We start from the raw sequence: 25,632 nt of genomic DNA on the forward strand, positions 1-25,632 counted from the left end.
GTTTGTTCTAAAAGAGAGGGGTCTCCAACTTGAACAACTTTTTTTTTCTATATATTTTATTGAAATTAAAAAAAAATACAGAAACAAGAAAAAAAAGTACAAAAATATATCTGTACATGTTCTGCCGGGCTCTCTAGTAGGAGCCTCCCGAAAATTCAAGGGTACAAATTGCAGACACACACACACGTTTGAAAGTTCAAAACAATGTTCTTTATCACAAAATTCAAAATAAACTAAGCACTCTTTTTGTATTGCAAAGAGCACTCGTCCCAAAACACCCAGGTAGTCTGTACAATTTCCCTTAAGCAGTCATTAAGTACTTAGCTAGCAGCTGTGAAGAAACTTCACACCCCTTCTTCTTCCAACGAAGTAAGATACACACACACACATACACACACGTTGCTCTGCTGTGGATTCAAAGGCGCGAAAAATCAACAAAGTCCAGAAAACAGCAACACACAATTCCTGAAGAACTGCGATCAGATACTCTTTCACAACGGCCAAACCCACACGCTGCTATTTATAGCAGCAGCCCTAATTACTGAAGCCCCACCCAACCACAGGTGGCCTCATTTTCTCTTGTAATAATCCTTCAGTTGTTGTCTCCTATGCATCACTTTACGCATGCGTGGATGTGACATTAATTCTTGTTCAGAATCCAAGGATGATACAGATGATTGATCTCCTCCTGGGCTGTCTGCCAAACTCCCCTCTTCTCTGTCACTCACGCTTCCTTGGTCAGAGGAGACTTCGTCGGCAGATTCCATCGGGAGCAAAACAGGCCTGCGGCATGTGGATGTCTCCCCCACATCCACCTGCACATTCCTTGGGGCAGGAGCTGGGCCAGAGCTAACCACAACAGTACATAACTATGGGCTCCTGCCTCCATGTGGGGGGATGCCGTCCAGCCAGTGGAAATGGCCCGGGAACGGCATGACCGATGGATTTCGGCCAAGGAACAGCACGATGGATGAAAAATTGCCCGTTTTTTGCTTCTGTGCATGCAGAGAGAACACAAACATACACACACAGAGAGACACAATCCTCTCCCCCAAATATTCCTGTCTCAACGCTGCTCCTTACTTCGCTGTTGTTCTCCTCTAGTGACTGGTCATACTCGCTCAGGGAGGCCAAATAGATTAAGGCGATCACGTTCTCGAAACAGTGAATCCACTTCCGCCGTTCAGTTTTCTGCCCGCCAACATCAACCATCCTAAAGTAGGAATGAAATAAATGGAAATGAAAATAAGAAATAGTGAAATAATAATAATAATAATAATAATAATAATAATAATAATAATAAAAATAATAATTTGACTTGTATGCTGTCCCTCTCCAAAATAGTTTATTAAAATAATAAAGTAAATAAACAAACAAACAGTAAGTAATAAAAAATAAATAGGAAAAAATAGAAATGAAAATAAGAAATAGTAAATAAATAAAATAATAAAGAAAGAAAACAAATGAGCCGTGTTGGTGCGGCAGGTAGAATGCTGCACTGCAGGCCACTGAAGCTGACTGTAGATCTGTAGGTCAGCGGTTCAAATCTCATCACCGGCTGAAAGTTGACTCAGCCTTCCATCCTTCTGAGGTGGGTAAAATGAGGACCTGGATTGTGGGGGCAATAGGCTGGCTCTGTTAAAAAGTGCTACTGCTAACATATTGTAAACTGCCCTGAGTCTAAGGAGAAGGGGGAATAAAAATCAAATAAATAAATAAAAAAAATTAAACAGTAAATAATAAGCCATTCTTAACAACCCTCAGCCAGTCTCCAAACTTCCCTTTATGGGGAAGGTTGTTGAGAAGGTGGTGGCGCTCCAGCTCCAATGGTCCTTGGAAGAAGCCGATTATCTAGGCCCTCCACAGTCAGGATTCAGGCCCGGCTACAGCACTGAAACTGCTTTGGTCACGTTGATGGATGATCTCTGGCGGGCCCGGGACAGGGGTTTATCCTCTGTCCTGGTGCTTCTTGACCTCTCAGCGGCTTTCGATACCATCGACCATGGTATCCTTACGCGCCGGCTGGAGGGGTTGGGAGTGGGAGGCACTGTCCTTCAGTGGTTCTCCTCCTACCTCTCTGGTCGGTCGCAGTCGGTGTTAGTGGGGGGTCAGAGGTCGACTTCAAGGTTACTCCCTTGTGGGGTACCTCAGGGGTCGGTCCTCTCCCCCCTGCTATTTAATATCTAGATGAAACCGCTGGGTGAGATCATCCAAGGGCATGGGGTGAGGTATCATCAGTATGCCGATGATACCCAGTTGTATATCTCCACCCCATGTCCAGTCAACAAAGCAGTGGAAGTGATGTGCCAGTGCCTGGAGGCTGTTGGGGTCTGGATGGGTGTCAACAGACTCAAACTCAACCCTGATAAGACGGAGTGACTGTGGGTTTTGCCTCCCAGGGACAATTCCATCTGTCCATCCATAACCCTAGGGGGGGAGAAATATTGACCCCCTCAGAGAGGGTCCACAACTTGGGTGTCCTCCTTGATCCACAGCTCACATTAGAGAAACATCTTTCAGCTGTGGCGAGGAGGGCATTTGCCCAGGTTCGCCTGGTGCACCAGTTGCGGCCCTATTTGGACCGGGAGTCACTGCTCACAGTCACTCATGCCCTCAACACCTCAAGGCTCAACTACTGTAATGCGCTCTACATGGGGCTACCTTTGAAAAGTGTTTGGAAACTTCAGATCGTGCAGAATGCAGCTGCGAGAGCAATCATGGGCTTCCCAAGGTATGCCCATGTCACACCAACACTCCACAATCTGCATTGGTTGCCGATCAGTTTCCAGTCACAATTCAAAGTGTTGATTATGATCTACAAAGCCCTTCATGGCATCGGACCAGAATATCTACGGGACCGCCTTCTGCCGCACGAATCCCAGCAACTGATTAGGTCCCACAGAGTTGGCCTTCTCCGGGTCCCGTCGACTAAACAATGTTGTTTGGTGGGACCCATGGGAAGAGCCTTCTCTGTGGCGGCCCCAACCCTCTGGAACCAGCTCTCCCCGGAGATTAGAACTGCCCCCACCCTCCTTGTCTTTCATAAACTCCTTAAAACCCACCTCTGCCGTCAGGCATGGGGGAACTGAGACATCCCCCCCCCGGGCCTATACAATTTATGTATGGTATGTTTGTATGTATGTTTGCTGTAATAATGGGGTTTTTAATGTTTTTTAAATTATTAGATTTGTCATACATTGTTTTATTGTTGCTGTGAGCCACCCCGAGTCTACAGAGAGGGGCGGCATACAAATCTAATAAATGAATGAATGAAATATAGAAATATAGAAATATAGAAATATAGAATTACTGTATAGAAATATAGAAATATAGAAATATAGAAATATAGAAATATAGAAATATAGAAATATAGAAATATAGAAATATAGAAATATAGAAATATAGAAATATAGAAATATAGAAATATAGAAATAATATAGAAATAATATAGAAATAATATAGAAATAATATAGAAATAATATAGAAATAATATTGAAATAATATTGAAATAATATTGAAATAATATTGAAATATAGAAATATAGAAATATAGAAATATAGAAATATAGAAATATAGAAATATAGAAATATAGAAATATAGAAATATAGAAATATAGAAATATAGAAATAAATAAATATAGAAATATAGAAATATAGAAAAAATGGAAATGAAAAAAAAATCTATAGGTAGCCATCCAGTTAGGCAAACCCTGCCTTCAAAAACAGTAATTGTGAGAGAGACTTTGACGTTCTAGTGCACGATCACTTAAACATGACCCAGCCCTGTGCAGCAGCTGTCAAAAAACCAAATATAATCCTTGATTGTATGGTACATGTGGGTGCTACCAGCTGATTTTTGGCTCCCATGGAGGCTCTGGGAGGGCATTTTTGGCTTCCAGAGAGCCTCCAGGGGAATCGGGGAGGACGTTTTTACCCTTCCCCAGCTCCAGGGAAACCTTTGGAGCCTGGGGAGGGCGAAATACAAGCATACTGGGCCTTCAGAGGGCCTCTGGGAGACGGGATAAGCTGTTTTCGGCCTCCCCTGGCATTGAATTATGGGTGTGGGCACTCACGCACGCGCGATAGTGTGCGCTCATGCTCTTTCGGTACCCAAGGAAAAAAGGGTTCTCCATCACTGATGTAGGGTTTCCTGCCTAAGCAGGGGGTTGGACTAGAAGACCTCCAAGGTCCCTTCCAACTCTGTTGTTGTTGTTGTTATAATCATCATCCTCTTTTTTCAGTTTACCTTAATGTCACTTTTTGCATCGAGAAGCAGTACTCGTTAATGCCCGTCGTGGGAACGCGGGTTCTTAAAATATCCTGGGCACTTGGCACATATCCTTCGGAAGCAATGCGCTCCAGGTTGGAAAGGAAGCTGAAAGAGAGAGACACCTGTCATTCTGAGCAATGCACCAACGGAGTAACTCAAAAGTAACACATACCCCTCTCTAGTACAGCGCCTTTCAAACTTGGCAATTGTTAACGTGGGTGCACCTCAACTCCCAGAATTCCCCAGCCTGCATTTATTTGTAGACCAACTCCCAGAATTTCCCAGACGGCCCGAAATCTGAGAAAGTGGTGGCTGGTTCCAGTGCTATTGACCACTGCTGTGCTACTGCTGCGGTTACTTGAACTTTGTTTTCTACATTCTGTGACAGTTTCCAAGCCGGTCTAGTAATACTTCACTCCTTCCCCCACTCAGCAGCAGACATTTACTGCAAAGAGAGGGAGGGAGGGAGGGAGGGAGGGAAGGAGGGAGGGAAGGAGGAAGGAACGAACGAACGAAGGAACAAGGGAATGAGAGAACGAAGGAAGAAAAGAAAAGGAAGGAGGGAGGGAGGAAGGAAAGAAAAGGAGGAAGGGAGGAAGGGAGGAAGGAAAAGGAGGGAGAGAGGGAAGGAGGGAGGAAGGAACGAACGAACGAACAAAGGAAGGAACGAAGGAACAAGGGAACGAAGGAAGAAAAGAAAAGGAGGGAGGGAGGAAGGAAAGAAAAGGAGGAAGGGAGGAAGGAGCAAAGGAAGGAAGGAATGAACGAACAAAGGAAGGAACGAACAAAGGAACAAGGGAACGAGGGAAGAAAGGAAGAAAAGAAAAGGAGGGAGGGAGGGAGGAAGGAAGGGAAGAAAAGGAGGAAGGGAGGAAGGGAGGAAGGAAGGAAAAGGAGGGAGAGAGGGAAGGAGGGAGGAACGAACGAACGAACGAACGAACAAAGGAAGGAACGAAGGAACAAGGGAACGAGGGAACGAAGGAAGTAAAGAAAAGGAGGGAGGGAGGAAGGAAGGAAGGAAAGAAAAGGAGGAAGGGAGGAAGGAGCAAAGGAAGGAAGGAAGGAACGAACAAACAAAGGAAGGAAGGAACAAAGGAACAAGGGAACGAGGGAACAAAGGAAGAAAAGAAAAGGAGGAAGGGAGGGAAGGAGGAAGGGAAGAAAAGGAGGGAGGGAGGAAGGGAGGAAAGAAAAGGAGGAAGGGAGGAAGGAGCGAAGGAAGGAAGGAAGGAGTGACAGAGGCAGACATAAAGACAGAGACATATTGTACTGATAAGAATGAAACAGAACAGAAGGGAGGGAAGGGAATGGAAGGGAAAATTTGCAATACTCCCTGCCAGATCCCCACAGGGAAAGTCAATGGGGAAGCCAGCAGGAAGTTGGAAGTACCACTGCTTTCCCCACCACCACATGTTGTCATTTTGTTTCTCTGCTTAGGGAAGCAAATGCAGAGTTGACGGCAGACTCAGACAGTGAGGAGGTTGGGGAGGAACATGGGATAGTACTGGAGTCTGGGAAAGGCTCTGATGAGGGCTCTGCATCCGAGGCAGAGAGGGGACCAGGGTCCTCCGACAGTTATCAGCTACCTTCGGAGTCAGAGATAAGTGGGGCAGAAGAACAGGTGGAGCCTGTTCCCAATGTTTAAAAATGCAGAGCTGTCAGGAGAAGGGAACAGAGGTCAACTCAGGAGTAAAGGCAGAAGGGGACACAGAATGGTCCCTCCCATAGGGAATAGCTTGACTCAGCCTTCCATCCTTCCAAGTAGGGTAAAATGAGGACCTAGATTGTTGGGGGCAATATGCTTACTTTCTGTAAACTGAGTCTCCGGAGAGGGGCAGCATACAAATCTAATAAATAATAATAATAATAATAATAATAATAATAATAATAATAATAATAATAATAATAAACCACTCAGAGAGGGTTGTAAAGCATTGCGAAGCGGTGTATAAGTCTAAATGCTATTGCTAATAAATAAGAGTGAATGTGTGGTGGTGTTTGCAGGAGACAATTAGTTTGTTTATTAGTGTAAAGATTTGATTGCCTGAGTTGTGCCTCACAGAGACTCCTTGCCAAGTACAGTGGTACCTCTACACTGTACTTAAGAACTTAATTCGTTCCGTGACCAAGTTCTTAAGTAGAAAAGTTCTTAAGAAGAAGCAATTTTTCTCATAGGAATCAATGTAAAAGCAAATAATGCGTGCAAACCCATCAGGAAAGAAATAAAAGCTCGGAATTTGGGTGGGAGGAGGAAGAAGAAGAGGACAGTCGCTGCCGAAGGAAGAAGGTGAAGTGAGGGGAATCAAAAAATCCAAAACTTTAAGGCTTAAAAAAAGAAAAGAGGCTGCCTCCCATACACTACGCCAGAGAGAGAAACCCAGGGGGAATGGCAGGAAACTGGCCGGACCTTCGTGCCGCTCTCAAATTTCCTGGGAAATTTTTCCAGGCTTGGGTTCTTAAGTAGAAAATGGTTCTTAAGAAGAGGCAAAAAAATCTTGAACACCTGGTTCTTATCTAGAAAACTTCTTAAGTAGAGGCACCATTGTATTTCCTTGTTCAGTGTTGCACCTAGAACGTATCATCCTGGCAACTATCCAAGGACCGATAAGGTCTGTGGTTGCAATTCATCCTTGGAAGACTGTTTTCCGAGACTTTGCTGGATGGGAATGTTAGGAATTCACATTAGCCAAATAAAAAGGATTTTTTTGGGGGGAGACAAGTCATTTAGCGAAGCCTACGTCAAAACACTATGATCGATGATCAACCCAAGGCAAGAACACACGATGGTCACTCCAAATCAAAGCGTTAACCGGATAGACACAGAATTCAGAAAGATCTAGACAGACTTGTACAGTGGTCCGAAAAGAACAAAATGAAGTTCAATGTAGAGAAGAGTGAAATCCTGCACCTAGGCAAAAGAAACCCAAAACATGAATACAAATTAGGCGAAACCCCACTCACCATGAGTGACTGCGAAAGGGATCTTGGAGTCTTGGTGGATAACCAGCTAAACATCGGCCAGCAATGTGCAGCAGCGGCTAAAAAATCCAACACAATCTTAAGCTGCATGAACAGGGGGATACACTCCAAGACCAGAGAGGTAATAATACCACTCTATAAGGCCGTGGTCAGACCGCACCTGGAGTATTGCATCCAGTTCTGGTCACCACACTTCAAAAGACACATAGAGACTCTAGAGAGGGTGCAGAAAAGAGCAACTAAAATGATAAGGGGACTAGAGACCAGGTCATACGAGGAAAGGTTGCTGGAACTGGGCATGGATAGTCTAGTAAAAAGAAGGGCTAGGGGGGACATGATAGCTGTATACAGGTACTTAAGGGGTTGCCACAGAGAGGAGGGGGACACACTGTTTTCCAGGGCACCAGAGGGCCGGACGAGGAACAACGGTTGGAAACTGACCAAGGAAAGATTCAACCTGGAGATAAGGAAGAATTTCCTGACAGTGAGAGCGATCAACCATTGGAACGGCCTGCCAGCGGAGGTTGTGGACTCCCCAACTTTGGACATTTTCAAGGGGAGATTGGACTGCCATTTGGCTGGGGTGCTGTAGGATTTCCTGCTCAGGCAGGGGGTTGAACTTGATGACCTGTAAGGTCCCTTTCAACTCTAATAATAATAATAATAATAATAATAATAATAATAATAATAATAATAATAATAATAATAATTGCATTGGCAGTTCTGTGTTAGCAAAAACTTCAGAAGAGAAGCATTTAGGGGTAGTGATTTCTGACAGTCTCAAAATGGGTGAGCAGTGTGGTCGGGTGGTAGGAAAAGCAAGTAGGATGCTTGGCTGCATAGCTAGAGGTATAACAAGCAGGAAGAGGGAGATTGTGATCCCCTTATATAGAGCGCTGGTGAGACCACATTTGGAGTACAGTGATCCCTCGAGTTTCGCGATCTCGATCTTTGCGAAACGCTATATCGCGATTTTTCCACCCGATGACGTCACTCCCTTCCTTTCTCATCTTTCTTTCTCTCTCTCTTTCTCTATCTTGCTTCTTCCTCTCTCACACTCTCTTCCTCCCTCTCTCATCTCTTTCTTTCCTTCTCTCTCTTTCTCTATCTCTCCCCCTCTTGCTCTCGAGCGGCGGGCGGCACCCAGGGAAGGTTCCTTCGGCCGCCCAGCAGCTGATCTGCTCGGCAGCACAGTAGCAGCGAGGAGCCGAAGATGGGGTTTCCCCTTTGCGTGGGCAACGGGGAAACCCCATCTTCGGCTCCTCGCTGCTACTGCGCTGCCGAGCAGATCAGCTGCTGGGCGGCCGAAGGAACCTTCCCTGGGTCTTCAACTCCCAGAATTCCCCGCCGCCCACGCAAAGGGGAAACCCCGATCGTGCACCGAGCGGCGGACAAGCGGCGGCCGGACAAGCGGCGGACAAGCGGCGGGCGGAAAAGCGGCGGGCGGAAAAGCGGCGGGCGGAAAAGCGGCGGGCGGAAAAGCGGCGGGCGGAAAAGCGGCGGGCGGAAAAGCGGTGGGCAGGCGGGCAGGCAGGCGGCTCCTCAGCTGCTGGGCGGTGGAAGGAACCTTCCCTGGGTCTTCCCAGGTGCGGAAGTAAAAACACCATCTGCGCATGCGCGGCCATGAGAAAAGGGGCACGCATGCGCAGATGGTGTTTTTACTTCCGCACCACTACATTGCGAAAAATCGAGTATCGCGAGGGGTCTTGGAACGTAACCCTCGCGATACTTGATGGATCACTGTACTGTGTTCAGTTCTGGAGACCTCACCTACAAAGAGATATTGACAAAATTGAACAGGTCCAAAGACGGGCTACAAGAATGGTGGAAGGTCTTAAGTATGAAACGTATCAGGAAAGACTTAATGAACTCAATCTGTATAGTCTGGAGGACAGAAGGAAAAGGGGGGACATGATCGAAACATTTAAATATGTTAAAGGGTTAAATAGGGTTCAGGAGGGAAGTGTTTTTAATAGGAAAGTGAACACAAGAACAAGGGGACACAATCTGAAGTTAGTTGGGGGAAAGATCAAAGGCAACATGAGAAAATATTATTTTACTGAAAGAGTAGTAGATCCTTGGAACAAACTTCCAGCAGACGTGGTTGGTAAATCCACAGTAACCGAATTTAAACATGCCTGGGATAAACATAGATCCATTGTAAGATAAAATACAGGAAATAGTATAAGGGCAGACTAGATGGACCATGAGGTCTTTTTCTGCCGTCAGTCTTCTATGTTTCTATGTTTCTATAATAATAATAATAATAATAATAATAATAATAATAATAATAATAATAATAATAATAATAATAACAACAACAACAACAACAACAATAATAACAATAATAATATTTTTTTTTTTTTAAAGGGACTCACTAGGAGGTCGAATCGAGCAAGTGGAATTCGCTTCTCCTCTTATAACAGGTCCTGATGCCGGCATCCTTCCAGAGGTCACCGATGATCCTTGCGTGGAGGGGCTCCAGGGAGATTACTTTGTAGGCATCTATGGTCAGAAGCTCCCGGGCGTTTTGCTAGAGGAAGAAAAGAACGGTTTTTTGAAGAACGGGTGCAGGAATTGGGTATATAAGAGCTGCGGTGGCGCAGTGGTTAAAGTGCAGTACTACAGGCTACTTCTTCCGGCTGCTGGCTGCCTGCAATTTGGCAGTTGAAATCTCACCAGGTTCAAAGTTGACTCAGCCTTCCATCCTTCCGAGGTGGGTAAAATGAGGACCCAGATTGTTGGGGGTGATAGGCTGGTTTTGTAAACTGCTTAGAGAGAGCTGTACAAGCACTGTGAAGCGGTATATAAGTACTACTTCATTATTATTATTATTATTATTATTATTATTATTATTATTATTATTATTATTAATTAGATTTGTATGCCGCCCCTCTCTGAAGACTCGGGGCGGCTCACAAAAGTAATACAAAAACAATATAACAATGAGACAAATCTAATACTGTATTAAAATAAAACATATCTTGATCAAGGAAATGGAGCACCTCCCTTACGATACCAGCCTTGAAGGATGGCGTTTAAGGGGTGACTTGATCGAAGGGTATAAAATCATGCATAGGATAGAAAAGGTGGATAGAGAAAAATTCTTTTCTCTATCACACAATACTAGGACGAGGGGGCCCTCTCTAAAGCTCATAGGTAAGAAAGTGACAATAAATAAAGGGAAATATTTCTTCATCCAGAGGATCCTTGGTTTATGGTTCTCAGTCTGGAGAGCTTCAAGGCAGGATTAGACAGATTCATGGATGCCAAGTCTTATGGTGGTTATTGAAATGGATGTCCATGTGCCACCTCTATGTTGGTTGAGGCAGGCAGGGTTCCCTTGGGCCCCATTTGTTGGGGGTCAAGGGAAAAGGAGGGTCTTGCCTTCTCTTTCTGCTCAAGATTTCCAAGGACAATTGGTGGGCCACTGTGTGACACAGAATGCTGGACTCGATGGACTTTGGCCTGATTTAGCATGGCTCTTCTTATGTTCTTATGCTATTGCTATATCTAGTTTAATGAAAAGAAGGACCAGGGGAGACACTGATAGCAGTCTTCCAGTATCTCAGGGGTTGCCACAAAGACGAAGGAGTCAACCTATTCTCCAAAGCACTTGAGGGTAGAACAAGAAGCAATGGGTGGAAACTAAACAAGGAGAGAAGCAACCTGGAATTTAGGAGGAATTTCCTGTCACTGGGAAAAGTTAATCAGTGGAACAGCTTTCCTTGAGAAGTTGTGTGTGTCAGGCCAAAGGCATCGTTTGAGTTAGAGACTTTGGCCAGAGTGGGTGCTCCACCACTGGAGGTTTTTAAGAAGAGACACTGGACAGCCATATGTCTGAAATGGTAAAGGGCAGTGATGGCGAACCTTTTATTTATTATTTATTTTTTTATTTAATTGGATTTGTATGCCACCCTTCTCCGAGGACTCGGGGTGGCTCACAACATATAAAAGAGACAATAATAAAATAAATCCAATTAATACATAAAACAGTCCATAAAAATCTACCTTAAAAACTTCCATTACCATTCCTTCAACAATCGTACTAAAACTTTCGTTGATCTGGGGGAAGCTCTAAGGAATCCCAGGCCTCGCAACAAAGATGAGTTTTTAGGCTCTTTCGGAAGGCAAGAGGGATGGGGGCAGTGCGAATCTCCGGGTGGAGCTGATTCCAGAGGGCCAGGGCCACCACAGTGAAGGCTCTTCCCCTGGGTCCCGCCAGACGACATTGTTTAGTCAACGGGACCTGGAGAAGGCCAACTCTGTGGGACCTAATCGGTCGCTGGGATTCGTGCGGTAGCAGGCGGTTCCGGAGGTACTCTGGTCCAATGCCATGTAGGGCTTTAAAGGTCATAACCAACACTTTGAATTGTGACCGGAAACTGATCGGCAGCCAATGCAAGCCCCAGTGTTGTAGAAATGTGGGCGAATCTAGGAAGCCCCACGATGGCTCTCACGGCCGCGTTCTGCACAATCTGAAGTTTTCGAACACTTTTCAGAGGTAGCCCCATGTAGAGAGCGTTGCAGTAATCGAACCTCGAGGTGATGAGGGCATGAGTGACTGTGAGCAGTGACTCCCTGTCCAAATAGGGCTGCAACTGGTGCACCAGGCGAACCTGGGCAAACGCCCCCCTCACCACAGCCGAAAGATGATGTTCCAATGTCAGCTGTGGATCGAGGAGGACACACAAGTTGCGAACACTCTCTATACTTGTTTGACAAATATAATAAATAAATAAAATAAATTAATAACAAATACAGACTTCTGCAGGCATAGAAGGAAAAAGAACCCACCAAAATCTCGCACGGCCACGTGTCCTCTCGCAAGATTTCACTTCTGTACATGCACAGGAGCCAAAGCTCACTTGGATGCGTGTATGTGCCCATCAATCACCCAGAGCTGTGCATGTATCACACTGGTGGTGGTGGTAAGTAGGAACACCACCCACCCACTCCCGCCTGCAAGGATCCCCTGTATGTGTCTACTCACAGCATTCTCCTCTTGGCCGTAAGGAATCTGAAGGCTCTCCATCGCTTTGACGATGGCCTGGATAGAGGCGAAGATGTTTTGATAGACCACTTTGGCAAAGTCCTTCCGCTCGTCTTCCGTGAATCCCACGCCGTGGATAATCCTCATCTGTTTGATGAAGGTACTTTTTCCGCTTTCCCCAGTGCCTGATGGGTAATGCACACACACACAAAAACAACATTGATTTTCCAGTAGAACATCTAAGTCTTGTCCAAATTAACATCTAAGTCTCGTCCAAATTAACATCTAAGTCTTGTCCAAATTAACATCTAAGTCTTGTCCAAATTAACATCTAAGTCTCGTCCAAATTAACATCTAAGTCTTGTCCAAATTAACATCTAAGTCTCGTCCAAATTAACATCTAAGTCTTGTCCAAATTAACATCTAAGTCTTGTCCAAATTAACATCTAAGTCTTGTCCAAATTAACCTAAGTCTTGTCCAAATTAACATCTAAGTCTCGTCCAAATTAACATCTAAGTCTTGTCCAAATTAACATCTAAGTCTCGTCCAAATTAACATCTAAGTCTCGTCCAAATTAACATCTAAGTCTCATCCAAATTAACATCTAAGTCTCGTCCAAATTAACATCTAAGTCTCGTCCAAATTAACATCTAAGTCTCGTCCAAATTAACAGGAATAACGGAGTTGGGAGAGATGTTAGATGGTTGAGTGGTTCAGGGTGGGGAATTTGTAGTGGGTGGGACATTTTATTCTATTTTTTATTCTTTTTTTTTATTTTATTTTTAAATTTACCTATTCTGATTCAATGTATGGTGGGACTGGTCTCTGGGTGTCACACGACTTTCGTTGCCAATGACAATTCGTTGTTTTGACAATGACAATAAATTTATTATTATTATTATTATGTCAGTACAACACAGCAAACGAGATCACTATGCTGGATTTCGTATTTCATCACCAGTCGGGCGCTTCCCAAGCACCTAGTACTGCGTGATGTAGCGGCGAATTATGTTTGCCGATCCCAGTAAAGCGGCCTTTTGCAATTGACAGATGGAGATTTTGTCAATTCCAATGGTTTTCAAATGTCCACTGAGATCCTTTGGCACTGCGCCCAGCGTGCCAAGTACCACTGGAACCACTTTCACTGGCTTTATTATTATTATTATTATTATTATTATTATTATTATTATTATTATTATTAACCAAGGACTCCCAAAACATTATATTCAGCTGGTTTAATCTCCATGAATCCGTAAATACGGGTGCAGGGTTAACAATAATATTTGCAACTGCGGCAGTAAAAATTTTTGAATCTTGGCACAGACTCTTGACATTTCTCATAACAAATGTTAATCCTGAAAACGACCTCCCATAAATTGTGTAAAAACTCAGTCTCACAAGCATGTTTTTGCTTTTAAGCCTAAAGCAATAATCAAGTACCACACCAGGATCGAACAGATGGAAGTTTTGGCTTTTTTTAGTGGTATTTTTTTTACAGAATTGGAGGAAAAACAATAGTTTGTCTGCTTTCACATTCAGCATTAAAAATAAGTGGATCTCGATTTTTTTGAGCATTATGTGACTAAATGGCTAATTGCTTGATTGCTAAAATTAATGCTAAGATTTGTTAGCTTTTTTGATTAATTAATTTTATTTTAATTAATTAATTTTAACAGATTGTTAAAATTAATTTCCTTGGCTAAATTTAGTACTGTGCTTCAAGTTTTAAGATTTTGGATAGTTGGAGAAGAATTGCCCCCAAAGAAGAGAATCTGGAAGAATTAGGCCTGCAAGCCACTTTTCTTCCTTCTATTATACAGGTAGTCCTCGATTTGCAAACAATCACTTAGCAACTTAGCAAGTTACAACAGACTCCTTATAGACACACCCAAAAAAGCTACTTACAACCCAGTTCCCCAGTTAAAAATGGATTCATTTAACAATCTCTGCAAAAAATATTGCAAAGACCACCCACTTCCCAAGCACCTAGGACTGCGTGATGTAGCGGCGAATTATGTTTGCCGATCCCAGTAAAGCGGCCTTTTGCAATTGACAGATGGAGATTTTGTCAATTCCGATGGTTTTCAAATGTCCGCTGAGATCCTTTGGCACTGCGCCCAGCGTACCAAGTATCACTGGAACCACTTTCACTGGCTTATTATTATTATTATTATTATTATTTATTAGATTTGTATGCCTCCCCTCTCCGCAGACTCGGGGTGGCTCACAGCAATGATAAAAACAATATACAGTAACAAATCTAATATTAAAGTTTAAAATAACAATTTTACATTAAAAACCCTAAAAACCCCAGTATATAAAAAAGCATACACACAAACATATTGTACATACAGCTACATAGACGGGGGGGGGGGGGGGCGGTGTCTCAGTTCCCCCATGCCTGACGGCAGAGGTGGGTTTTAAGAAGTTTACGAAAGGCAAGGAGGGTGGGGGCAGTCCTAATCTCCGGGGGGAGCTGGTTCCAGAGGGTCGGGGCTGCCACAGAGAAGGCTCTTCCCATGGGTACCGCCAGACGACACTGTTTAGTCGACAGGACCCGGAGAAGGCCAACTCTGTGGGACCTTACCGGCCGCTGGGATTCATGCGGCAGATAACACTGCAGAAGAGATAAAAGGAAATAAAATTATTCCGCCTATGCTCTAATAGCGGAATAGACTTATTATTACCGTATATACCATTTCACATTGATTTGCAGAGTCAGCGTCTTGCCCCAACAATCTGGGTCCTCATTTTACCCACCACAGAAAGTTACTTACTAACTTACTTACTTACTTTCTTACTTACTTACTTACTTACTTACTTAATTAATTAATTAATTAATTAATTAATTACTTACTTAATTACTTATTTACTTATTCGAATGCACAACAATACACAGTGAAGGTTATAGAGGTGATACTCGAGTAAAATATATTAGAGAAAGAATAGAAGTGAAAATTTAGGCGTAGAATATATCAATTAGAGAACAGAAGGATATTATGAGAGTAGTATAAGAAGAATAGAATAGAAGAATAGTAGATACGATATAGGAGATATAGGAGAGACAATAGGACAGGGGACGGAAGGCACACTAGTGCACTTATGCTTGCCCCTTACTGACCTCTTAGGAATCTGGAGAGGCCTGATGGTAAAATGTTGTGGGTAGGGGAAGATACTATGGAGTCCGGTAATGAGTTCCATGCTTTGACAACTCGATTACTACTTCTGCTGACTTCTAGCCACCTGCAGTTCAGCAGTTCGAATCTCACTAGGCTCAAGGTTGACTCAGCCTTCCGTCCTTCTGAGATCGGTAAAATAAGGAACCGGATTGTTGCGGGCAAGATGCTGACTCTGTAAACCGCTTAGAGAAGGTTGTAGGGCACTGTGAAGTGGTATATAGTTATATCATGGTGATATCTGCGAGACCGCCTTCTGCCGCACGAATCCCAGTGGCCGCTTAGGCCTTCTCTGGGTCCCGTCGACTAAACAATGTTGTTTGGCGGGACCCAGGAGAAGAGCCTTCTCTGTGGCGGCTCCGACCCTCTGGAATCAGCTCCCTCCAGGGATTAGAACTGCCCCCACCCTCCTTGGCTTTCGTAAACTCCTTAAAAGCCACCTCTGTCGTCAAGCGTGGGGGAACTGAGACATCTCCCCCTGCCTATGTAGTTTTTGTGCATGATATGACTGTATGTATGTTTTTTATATTGGGGTTCCTTGCTTTTTAGATTTTTTAAATGTATTATTGTTATTTTAGATTCTAATTATTAGATTTGTCATTATGTATTGTTATTATCACTGTTGTGAGCCGCTCCGAGTCTACGGAGAGGGGCGGCATACAAATCTAATAAATAATAATAATAATAATAATAATAATAATAATAATAATAATAATAATAATAACAACAACAACAACAACAACAATAATAATAATAATAATAATAATAATAATATACGTCTAAGTGCTATTGCTATTAAAAGAGGGAGAGAGAATGAAAGAGAGAGGGAGGAAGGGACAGAGAGAGAATAAGAAAGGGAGAGAAAGGGTGAGAGAGAGAGAATGAGAGATAAAAAGAAACGAGAGAGAGAATGAAAGAGAGAGGGAGGAAGGGACAGAGAGAGAATAAGAAAGGGAGAGAAAGGGTGAGAGAGAGAGAATGAGAGAGGAAAAGAAACAAGGGAGAGAATGAAAGAGAGAGGGAGGAAGGGACAGAGAGAGAATAAGAAAGGGAGAGAAAAGGTGAGAGAGAGAGAATGAGAGATAAAAAGAAACGAGAGAGAGAATGAAAGAGAGAGGGAGGAAGGGACAGAGAGAGAATAAGAAAGGGAGAGAAAGGGTGAGAGAGAGAGAATGAGAGAGGAAAAGAAACAAAGCAGAGAATGAAAGAGAGAGGGAGGAAGGGACAGAGAGAGAATGAGAGAGAGAGAGAATGAGAGAGGGAGAGAGAGAATGAGAGAGGGAGAGAGAGAATGAGAGAGGGAGAGAGAGAATGAGAGAGGGAGAGAGAGAATGAGAGAGGGAGAGAGAGAATGAGAGAGGGAGAGAGAGAATGAGAGAGGGAGAGAGAGAATGAGAGAGGGAGAGAGAGAATGAGCTCTACTGCTACTCACCCAACAGTAGCAATTTTAACTCCCACCGGTCTCGTTTCTTCTGCTCTTGAAGCAACCGGCTGATTTCTTTATCAATCACCACGGCGTTTTTCTCGTCCTCGGACATAAAGCAGAGGCACCAGACCATGGCGCTTCCTGAACCGATCCAGATTTTTCCAAAATCAGAGGGCGAGCCCACGAAATCGGGATTTGAAACCGGAACGCTGGCTGAGTCCTTCCACCGAGACGCGGCCTGAGCACACGAGCATCAGTTTCTCTGGGAAGTGGCAATCCAGCACACACTGTTTGGGGATCAAATTTCAGAGTGAGACAAAAATTGGGTGGGTGGGGAAACCCCACCAATTCCAGCAAGCTGGGCTGGACTACATTCACCCTCCAGCATTCATGGGAAGCTACTCTATATTTATTTTATTTATTTATTTTTTGTCAAGTACGTATTGGTAGCATACAAAGAAATAACACTGTTTATACTGACAAAATTGAACGGGTCCAAAGATGGGCTACAAGAATGGTGGAAGGTCTTAAGCATAAAACGTATCAGGAAAGACTTCATGAACTCCATCTGTATAGTCTGGAGGACAGAAGGAAAAGGGGGGACATGATCGAAACATTTAAATATGTTAAAGGGTTAAATAAGGTCCAGGAGGGAAGTGTTTTTAATAGGAAAGTGAACACAAGAACAAGGGGACACAATCTGAAGTTAGTTGGGGGAAAGATCAGAAGCAACATGAGAAAATATTATTTGACTGAAAGAGTAGTAGATGCTTGGAACAAACCTCCAGCAGACGTGGTAGATAAATCCACAGTAACTGAATTTAAACATGCCTGGGATAAACATATATCCATCCTAAGATAAAATACAGAAAATAGTATAGTATAGATGTTGAGACTTTTGAAAAAGTGCAGAGCAGAGAAGAGCAGAGAAGAGCAGAGAAGAGCAACTAAGATTTAATCAGCCCGGAGACTAAAATATATGAAGAACGGTTGCAGGATTTGGGTTTGGATAGTCTAGAGAAAAGAAGGACTAGCGGGGGACATGATAGTAGTATTTCAGTATTTGAGGGGCTGCCACAATAAGGTGGAGTCAGCTTAAGAACTTTAAGAGCATAAGAAAAGCCCTGCTGAATCAGGCCAAAGCCCATCGAGTCCAGCATTCTGTGTCACACAGTGGGCCACCAATTGTCCATGGGGATCTTGAGCAGAAAGAGAAGGCAAGAGCCTCCATTTCCCTTGACCCCCAACAAATGGGACCCAAGGGAATCCTGCCTGCCTCAACCAACATAGAGGCGGCACTTGGAAATCCCTTTCAATATCCACCTATGATGCACTTGGCATCCATGAATCTGTCTAATCCTGCCTTGAAGCTATCCAGGCTAACAGCTGTCACGACCTCTTCTGGAAGGGAATTCCATAAACCAAGGACCCTCTGGGTGAAGAAATGTCTCCCTTGATTTGTCCTCCCTTTCTCACCTATGAGCTTTAGGGAGGGCCCCCACGTCCTAGTATTGTGTGATAGAGAAAATAATTGTTCTCTATCCACCTTTTCTATCCCATGCATGATTTTATACCCTTCGATCAAGTCACCCCTTAAACGCCGCCTTTCAAGGCTGAAGAGACCAAGGCATTGCAACCTGGTTTCCTAAGGGAGGGGCTCCATTCCCTTGATCATTCTTGTTGCCCTTTTTTGCACCTTTTCCAGTTCCATTATATCCTTCTTGAGGTGCGGTGACCAGAACTGTACACAGGACTCCAACTGTGGTCTCACCATCGATTAACTTATTTTCCAAAGCACCAGAAGGCAGGAGAAGAAAATATGGATGGAAATTAATCAAGGAGAGACGCAACCTAGAATTAAGGAGAAACTCCCTAATAGTGAGGACAATTATTCAGTGGAACAGCTGGCCTCCAGAAATTGAAGGCGCTCCGTCACTGGAGGTTTTTAAGAAGATGTTGGATAACCATTTGTCTGAAGTGGTGTAGGGTTTCCTACCAAAGCTAAGGGGTTGGACTAGAAGACCTCCAAGTTCCCTCCCAACTCTGTTATTCTATTCTATTCTATTCTACTCTACTCTATTCTATTCTACTCTATTCTATTCTATTCTATTCTACTCTATTCTACTCTACTCTACTCTGTTCATCGGCTGTCGATCAGTTTCCGGTCACAATTCAAAGTGTTGGTCATGACCTTTAAAGCCCTACATGGCTTTGGACCAGACTACCTCCGGAACCGCCTACTACTGCACGAATCCCATCGACCGATAAGGTCCCACAGAGTTGGCCTTCTCCAGGTCCCGTCCACTAAACAATGTCGTTTGGCAGGCCCCAGGGGAAGAGCCTTCTCTGTGGCGGCCCCAGCCCTCTGGAACCAACTCCTCCCCGGAGATTAGAATTGCCCCCACCCTCCCTGTCTTTCGTAAACTACTCAAAACTCATTTATACCGCCAGGCATGGGGAAGTTGAGATATTCCTTCTCCCTAGGCCATTACAAGTTATGCATGGTATGTCTGTGTGTATGTTTGCTTTTATAATAAGGGTTTTTAGTTGTGTTTTTATTGGATTGTCACATGCTGTTTTTATCATTGTTGTTAGCCGCCCTGAGTCTACGGAGAAGAACGGCATACAAATCCAATAAATTATTATAATTATTAATTATTATATTCCATATTCCATTCTATTATTTCTTATTCCATATTCCATATTCCATATTCCATATTCCATATTCCATATTCCATATTCCATATTCCATATTCCATATTCCATATTCCATTCCATTCTAGTTCTCCATCCCAAGTTCTTCTCCTGTACTTTTGGGATTAAGCAAGGCTCACCTTGATAATCCAGGGGTTTTATGAGAATCCGATTTTCCTTCGCTCTTTCCTTTTTCTATTTATCAGCTGAAAGAGAGAAGTGAGACAATCAGAATGAGAACTGACAATTCACTCCAGCCCCCCAAGTTTCATTTCCTTGTTCTCTCTTAAAGCTCTTGGACGAGGAAAGCAAATAAGGTCATTGACCTAGTCAAGGCAGGAATCCTTATACATCCTGGTCAAAGGTTCTCTGGTCTATTTTTGAAAACCTCCAGTGATAAAACATAAAACGTATCAGGAAAGACTTAATGAACACAATCTGTATAGTCTGGAGGACAGAAGGAAAAGAGGGGACATGATCGAAACATTTAAATGTTAAAGGGTTAAATTAGGTCCAGGAGGGAAGTGTTTTTAATAGGAAAGTGAACACAAGAACAAGGGGGCACAATCTGAAGTTAGTTGGGGGAAAGATCAAAAGCAACATGAGAAAATATTATTTTACTGAAAGAGTAGTAGATCCTTGGAACAAACTTCCAGCAGATGTGGTTGGTAAATCCACAGTAACTGAATTTAAACATGCCTGGGATAAACATATATCCATCCTAAGATAAAATACAGAAAATAGTATAAGGGCAGACTAGATGGACCATGAGGTCTTTTTCTGCCGTCAGACTTCTATGTTTCTATGTTTCTATGTGATGGATCACAATCCTGCAGGCATCTTTTTCAAATGGGTAAAGCTGTTTTGCTTTGATTTTAGACAAGGGAGGAAAGACCACTGCCCAGGTGAGCAGTTTCTTCAAAAATAATTGCCCTATTTTGTGCAAACAACCCTCTTCTTAAGTTGTTAAAATAGTTTTCAATTTTTCCACCCAGTTAATTGTGGGTTATCTTGGAACAAAGTCACACACCCTCCACTCAACTCCAAAATATATTTTCTATCTCAGAAGAATTTTTGGCATGACCGTCATTGTGTTTATCTTCTCTTCCTGAAGGAGTTGACTCCCTCGGTCTAGACCAGGGGTAGGCAAAGTTGGCTCTTCTATGACATGTGGACATCAACTCCCAGAATTCCTGAGTCAATCATGCTAGCTCAGGAATTCTGGGAGTTGAAGTCTACATGTCATAGAAGAGCCAACTTTGCCTGCCCCTGGTCTAGATTATTAAAGTTTGTTGCAAAAATCAAAACCAGAAGCACACAGAGATAATAATAATAATAATAATAATAATAATAATAATAATAATAATAATAATAATTTATTAGATTTGTATGCCGCCCCTCTCCAAAGACTCGGGGCGGCTCGAGGGGATGACCAATTTAGCTGGAATCATTAATGATAATGATGATGATGATGATGATGATGATGATGATGATAATAATAATAATAATAATAATAATAATAATTTATTAGATTTGTATGCCACTCCTCTCTGAGGACTCGGAGCAGCTCACAAGAAATATAATTTATTTATATACAAGAGCATAGATGAAGTAAACTTTATAATACCAATATAGATTCTTCTTCACGCAGTTGCAGGTAGGAGAGAACAGTTAGTTTCATTTCAGACAAGCACAGAGTAGAGAGTGGGGACTGAGCCACGCCCAGCCTTAAGCTTTCATTTTCGATTCTCTGCACAGACTCAGAAGTGGTTGGCTCCCATTGGCTGACTCAGTTGCTATGCCTATTGATTGGCTGACCATGTTACCATGGGCTCTCCCAGTTCATGAATATCTTAACATAGATGCCCACCATGAAAACTGGTGCCCCCTCTTTACGTTCCACATCAAAGCAAAGTCGTCTTTAACTTGGACTCAATGGTGTAATTGGACAAGTCCATGCAGCAACAGTGAAGTGGTTTGTGGTTCTTTTTATGAGGTGGTTTCTTTTTTCTGTTTCCCAGCTTAATCAATGTTCCTGGGATTTCCTGGTGGTCTCCCATCCCAGAATTAACCAGGTTTATCCCCGCTTAATTTATGAGCCCACAAAAAAATCAGGCAGGGCTTAACTTTGGTCCAGAAGGAGGAGGATTAAAGAGGAAGAATGAAGGGAGAAGGAGAGGAAGAGGAGGAAGGGGGAAAGGGATTAAAAGAGGAGAAGGAAGGAAACAGGAGGAGGGGGAAGGAGAATGATTAAAGGAGGAGGAGGATTAAAGGAGGAGGAGGATTAAGGGAGTGGGCGGAAGGAGAGGAGGGAGGAAGGGAAGAAAAGTGTGATCAAAGGAGGAGGAGATGGAGAAATATTAAAGGAGAAGGCGAGGAAGAGGAGGAAGGGGGAAGAGATTAAAAGAGAAGGAAGGGAAGAGGAAGAGGAGGAGGAGGAAGGGAAGAAAAGTGTGATAAAAGGAGGAGAAGACCGAGAAGGATTAAAAGCAAAGAAGAATGAAGGGAGAAGGAGAGGAAGGGGAGGAAGGGGAAAGAGAAGGAAGGGAGGAGAAGGAGAGGGGGATTATTTAATGGAAAAAACCCAGACCAGCACAATGCCTCTGAGAAAGGAAAACAATATCCAAGAAGAAACCAGCGTGGCTGCACAAAGATCTCTCCAACCAATTAAAAGACAAAAAGGACAAGTACAAAAAATGGAAAGAGAGACACATAACTAAGGCAGGATTGCCAGCATAGCCTGAATCTGCAAAGGCAGATAATGAACAAAGACTTGCAAGAAAAGTCAAAGATAACAACAAAAAAAGGGTTTTTTCCTACATATAAATAATAACAAGAAAAAATAAGGAAACAGACAGTCCACTAATAGGGACTCCTGCCTAAATAGGGGGTTGGATTAGATGACCTACAAGGTGCCTTTCAACTCTAATAAAATAATTTTTAAAAAAATAACAGGCAAAAGTTAACTCATTCTTTCTATCGGTCTTCATACAAAAAGCAACTATAGCCCAATCGACCAGAAATATAACTGCAAAAAACAGACTGGAAATAAAAATTAAAATGAGCAAAAAATAGTAAGAAAACACTTGGTCTGAACTTGATAAATACAAGTTTGTTTGTTTGTTTGTTTGTTTGTTTGTTTGTTTGTTTGTTTGTTTGATTGATTGATTTTTATGCCGCCCTTCTCCTTAGACTCAGGGCGGCTTACAACATGTTAGCAATAGCACTTATTAACAGAGCTAGGCTATTGCCCCCACAATCCGCGTCCTCATTTGACCCATCTCGGAAGGATGGAAGGCTGAGTCAACTTTGAGCCGGGGATGAGATTTGAACTGTTGACCTGCAGATCTAGCAGTCAGATTAGTGGCCTCTAGTACTGCACTCTACCCACTATGCCAGGACCTGATGGATTACATCCCAGTGGTCTAAAGGAGCTGGCAGATGCCATCTCAGAACCACTGCACCGCATCTTTCAAAAATCCTGGAGCACCAGGGAACTACCAGAGGACTGGAAAAGATCTGATGTGGCTTCTATTTTAGGAAGGTTGGGGGTTAGTTGCTGGATTTTGTATCACAATATCACAAGTCAAACACTTCCCAAGCGTCTAGGACTGTGTGATATTGTTATTGTTGTTATGATAATGATGATGATGATGATTATTATTATTATTATTATCACAAAAAACAGTAATCTACAGCAAATGAGATTGATATGCTGGATTTCGTATCACAATATCACAAGTCGAACACTTCCCAAGCGTCTAGGACTGTGTGATATTGTTGATATTGTTATTGTTGTTGTTATTATTATTATTATGTCAATGCAACTCAGCAAACGAGATCACTATGCTGGATTTCGTATTTCATCACCAGTCGGGCACTTCCCAAGCACCTAGGACTGCGTGATGTAGCGGCAAATTATGTTTGCCGATCCCAGTTAAGCGGCCTTTTGCAATTGACAGATGGAGATTTTGTCAATTCCGACGGTTTTCAGGTGTCCGCTGAGATCCTTTGGTACTGCGCCCAGCGTGCCAAGTACCACTGGGACCACTTTCACGGGCTTATGCCAGAGTCGTTGCAGCTCGATTTTTAGATCTTCGTATTTCACTAATTTCTCCTCAATTCTGCTGTATCCCCTGGGATTGCGATGTCGATGATCCATACTTTCTTTTTCTCCAAGATCACAATGTCTGGTGTGTTATGCTTCAGAATTCGGTCAGTAGTTTTGCTTGCTCATTTTTCGGGCTTATGGTCCTACCAGTTCTTCGCCACTGGTAAATGGTAGTTCCGGCACAAGTTCCAGTGGATCATCTGTGCCACAGCATCGTGTCTATGCTTGTAGTCAGTTTGTGCGATCTTTTTGCAGCAGCTGAGTATGTGATCGATTGTTTCATCTGTTTCTTTACAGAGTCTGCACTTTGCATCGTCTGTTGATTTTTCAATTCTGGCTTTGACTTTCACTGGCTTACGCCAGAGTCATTGCAGCTCGATTTTTAGATATTTGCATTATTATTATTATTATTATTATTATTATTATTATTATTATTATTATTATTATTATCAGAAATGGTGTAGAGTCTCCTGCTTCGGGGAAGGGGGACTGGACTAGATGATCTTCAAGGTCCCTCCCAACTGTTCATCTGTCATGCGAAAAGGAGGAGAAGGAAAGCTGTAGGGGAGGATGAGGAAGGGGAAAGGAGGTATTAACAGAGGAGAAGGGAGGGGAAAATAGGAGGAGAATGAAGAGAGGGGAAAACCGTTCCTCCCCCCTCCAAATATACCTCTTTTTTGGGGGGGGTGTCTGTCTGCTTCCAGGGCCCAATCCTGCTTGATCATCCAACCAGCGGGGATTTACAACCAGCCTCCTCCTCTCCCCCCCCCCATCTTATGAAGCAAGGAGAAGTTCTCACAAAACACCACTCAAAACCAAACTTCGAGCCAACCCGCCGCTTCCTCCTTTCGCTTTGGAGGACCCCCCATACATAGCTCCGTTGCGCATTTCTCCCACGCGCCGCCCGCCGCTTTCCAGGGCTTGTGCCCGGCCCTTCCCCACCTGGCCCCCATCCCCGGGGTGTGGGGAGGGCAACTACCTTGCCGGGCGACCTCTGGACGCCGCTGCCCGGTGGGAATCCCCAGACCGTTGAGGTTCGTGGTTCAGATCCTAACGTGCGACCAGGCTGCAAAAACACAGGAAAGCTAATTGCAAAACTTTCCGGATGCTGTGGCGTTAAAAACCGTCGGTCCAATCGAAAGAGGGAAGAAAAAGGAGAAGGGTGGAAGGGAGGGAGGGAGGAGGATGAAAAGGGAAAGGGGAGGAGGAGGAGGAGGAGTGGTGGAAATAAGGACGGGTGGAAGGAGAAGAAGGGATGGAGAAGATGAAGGATGGAAGGGAGAAGGGGAAGTGAAGGAGAAGGGTGGAAGAAAGAAGGAATTGGGCAGAAGGAGAAAGAAGGGATGAGGAGAAGGGAGGGAGGAGGAGAGAAGAAGTGGTGGAAATAAGGATGGGTGGGAGGAGAAGAAGTGATGGAGGAGATGAAGGATGGAAGGAGAAGGGGAAGTGAAGGAGAAGGATGGAAGGGAGAAGGAATTGTGGAGGGTGGAAGGGAGAAGGATGGAAGAAAGAAGAAGGAATCAGGCAGAAGGAGAAGGAAGGAAGGAGGGGAAGGAGGGAAGGGGAAGGAGTGGTGGAGAAGGGGAGGGATGGAAGAAAGAAGAAGGAATCGGGCAGAAGGAGAAAGAATGGATGAGGAGAAGGGAGGGAGGAGGAGAGAAGAAGTGGTGGAAATAAGGATGGGTGGAAGGAGAAGAAGTGATGGAGAAGGTGAAGGATGGAAGGAGAAGGGGAAGTGAAGGAGAAGGATGGAAGGGAGAAGGAATTGTGGAGGATGGAAGGGAGAAGGATGGAAGAAAAAAGAAGGAATCAGGCAGAAGGAGAAGGAAGGAAGGAGGGGAAGGAGGGAAGGGGAAGGAGTGGTGGAGAAGGGGAAGGATGGAAGAAAGAAGAAGGAATCAGGCAGAAGGAGAAAGAAGGGATGAGGAGAAGGGAGGGAGGAGAGAAGAAGTGGTAGAAACAAGGATGGGTGGAAGGAGAAGA

General features: G+C 43.7%; 1 protein-coding gene across 1 annotated transcript in view; it reads right to left on the reverse strand.

Annotated features, from left to right (window-relative positions):
• Positions 1-17,089, reverse strand: part of GNA15 (G protein subunit alpha 15) — a 30,569-nt gene extending 13,480 nt beyond the window's left edge. The window contains exons 1-5 of the mRNA XM_070744707.1: positions 16,851-17,089; positions 12,242-12,426; positions 9,627-9,781; positions 4,246-4,374; positions 1,084-1,213 (exon numbers count right to left, since the gene is read on the reverse strand). Of these exons, the coding sequence (XP_070600808.1) occupies positions 1,084-1,213; positions 4,246-4,374; positions 9,627-9,781; positions 12,242-12,426; positions 16,851-16,977 (726 nt within the window). The 5' untranslated portion in view covers positions 16,978-17,089. The remainder of the gene's footprint in view (positions 1-1,083; positions 1,214-4,245; positions 4,375-9,626; positions 9,782-12,241; positions 12,427-16,850) is intronic.
• Positions 17,090-25,632: the final 8,543 nt, after the last annotated feature.

The sequence above is a fragment of the Erythrolamprus reginae genome, chromosome 1 (assembly GCF_031021105.1).
Source record: "Erythrolamprus reginae isolate rEryReg1 chromosome 1, rEryReg1.hap1, whole genome shotgun sequence".
NCBI classification, from domain to species: domain Eukaryota; kingdom Metazoa; phylum Chordata; class Lepidosauria; order Squamata; family Dipsadidae; genus Erythrolamprus; species Erythrolamprus reginae.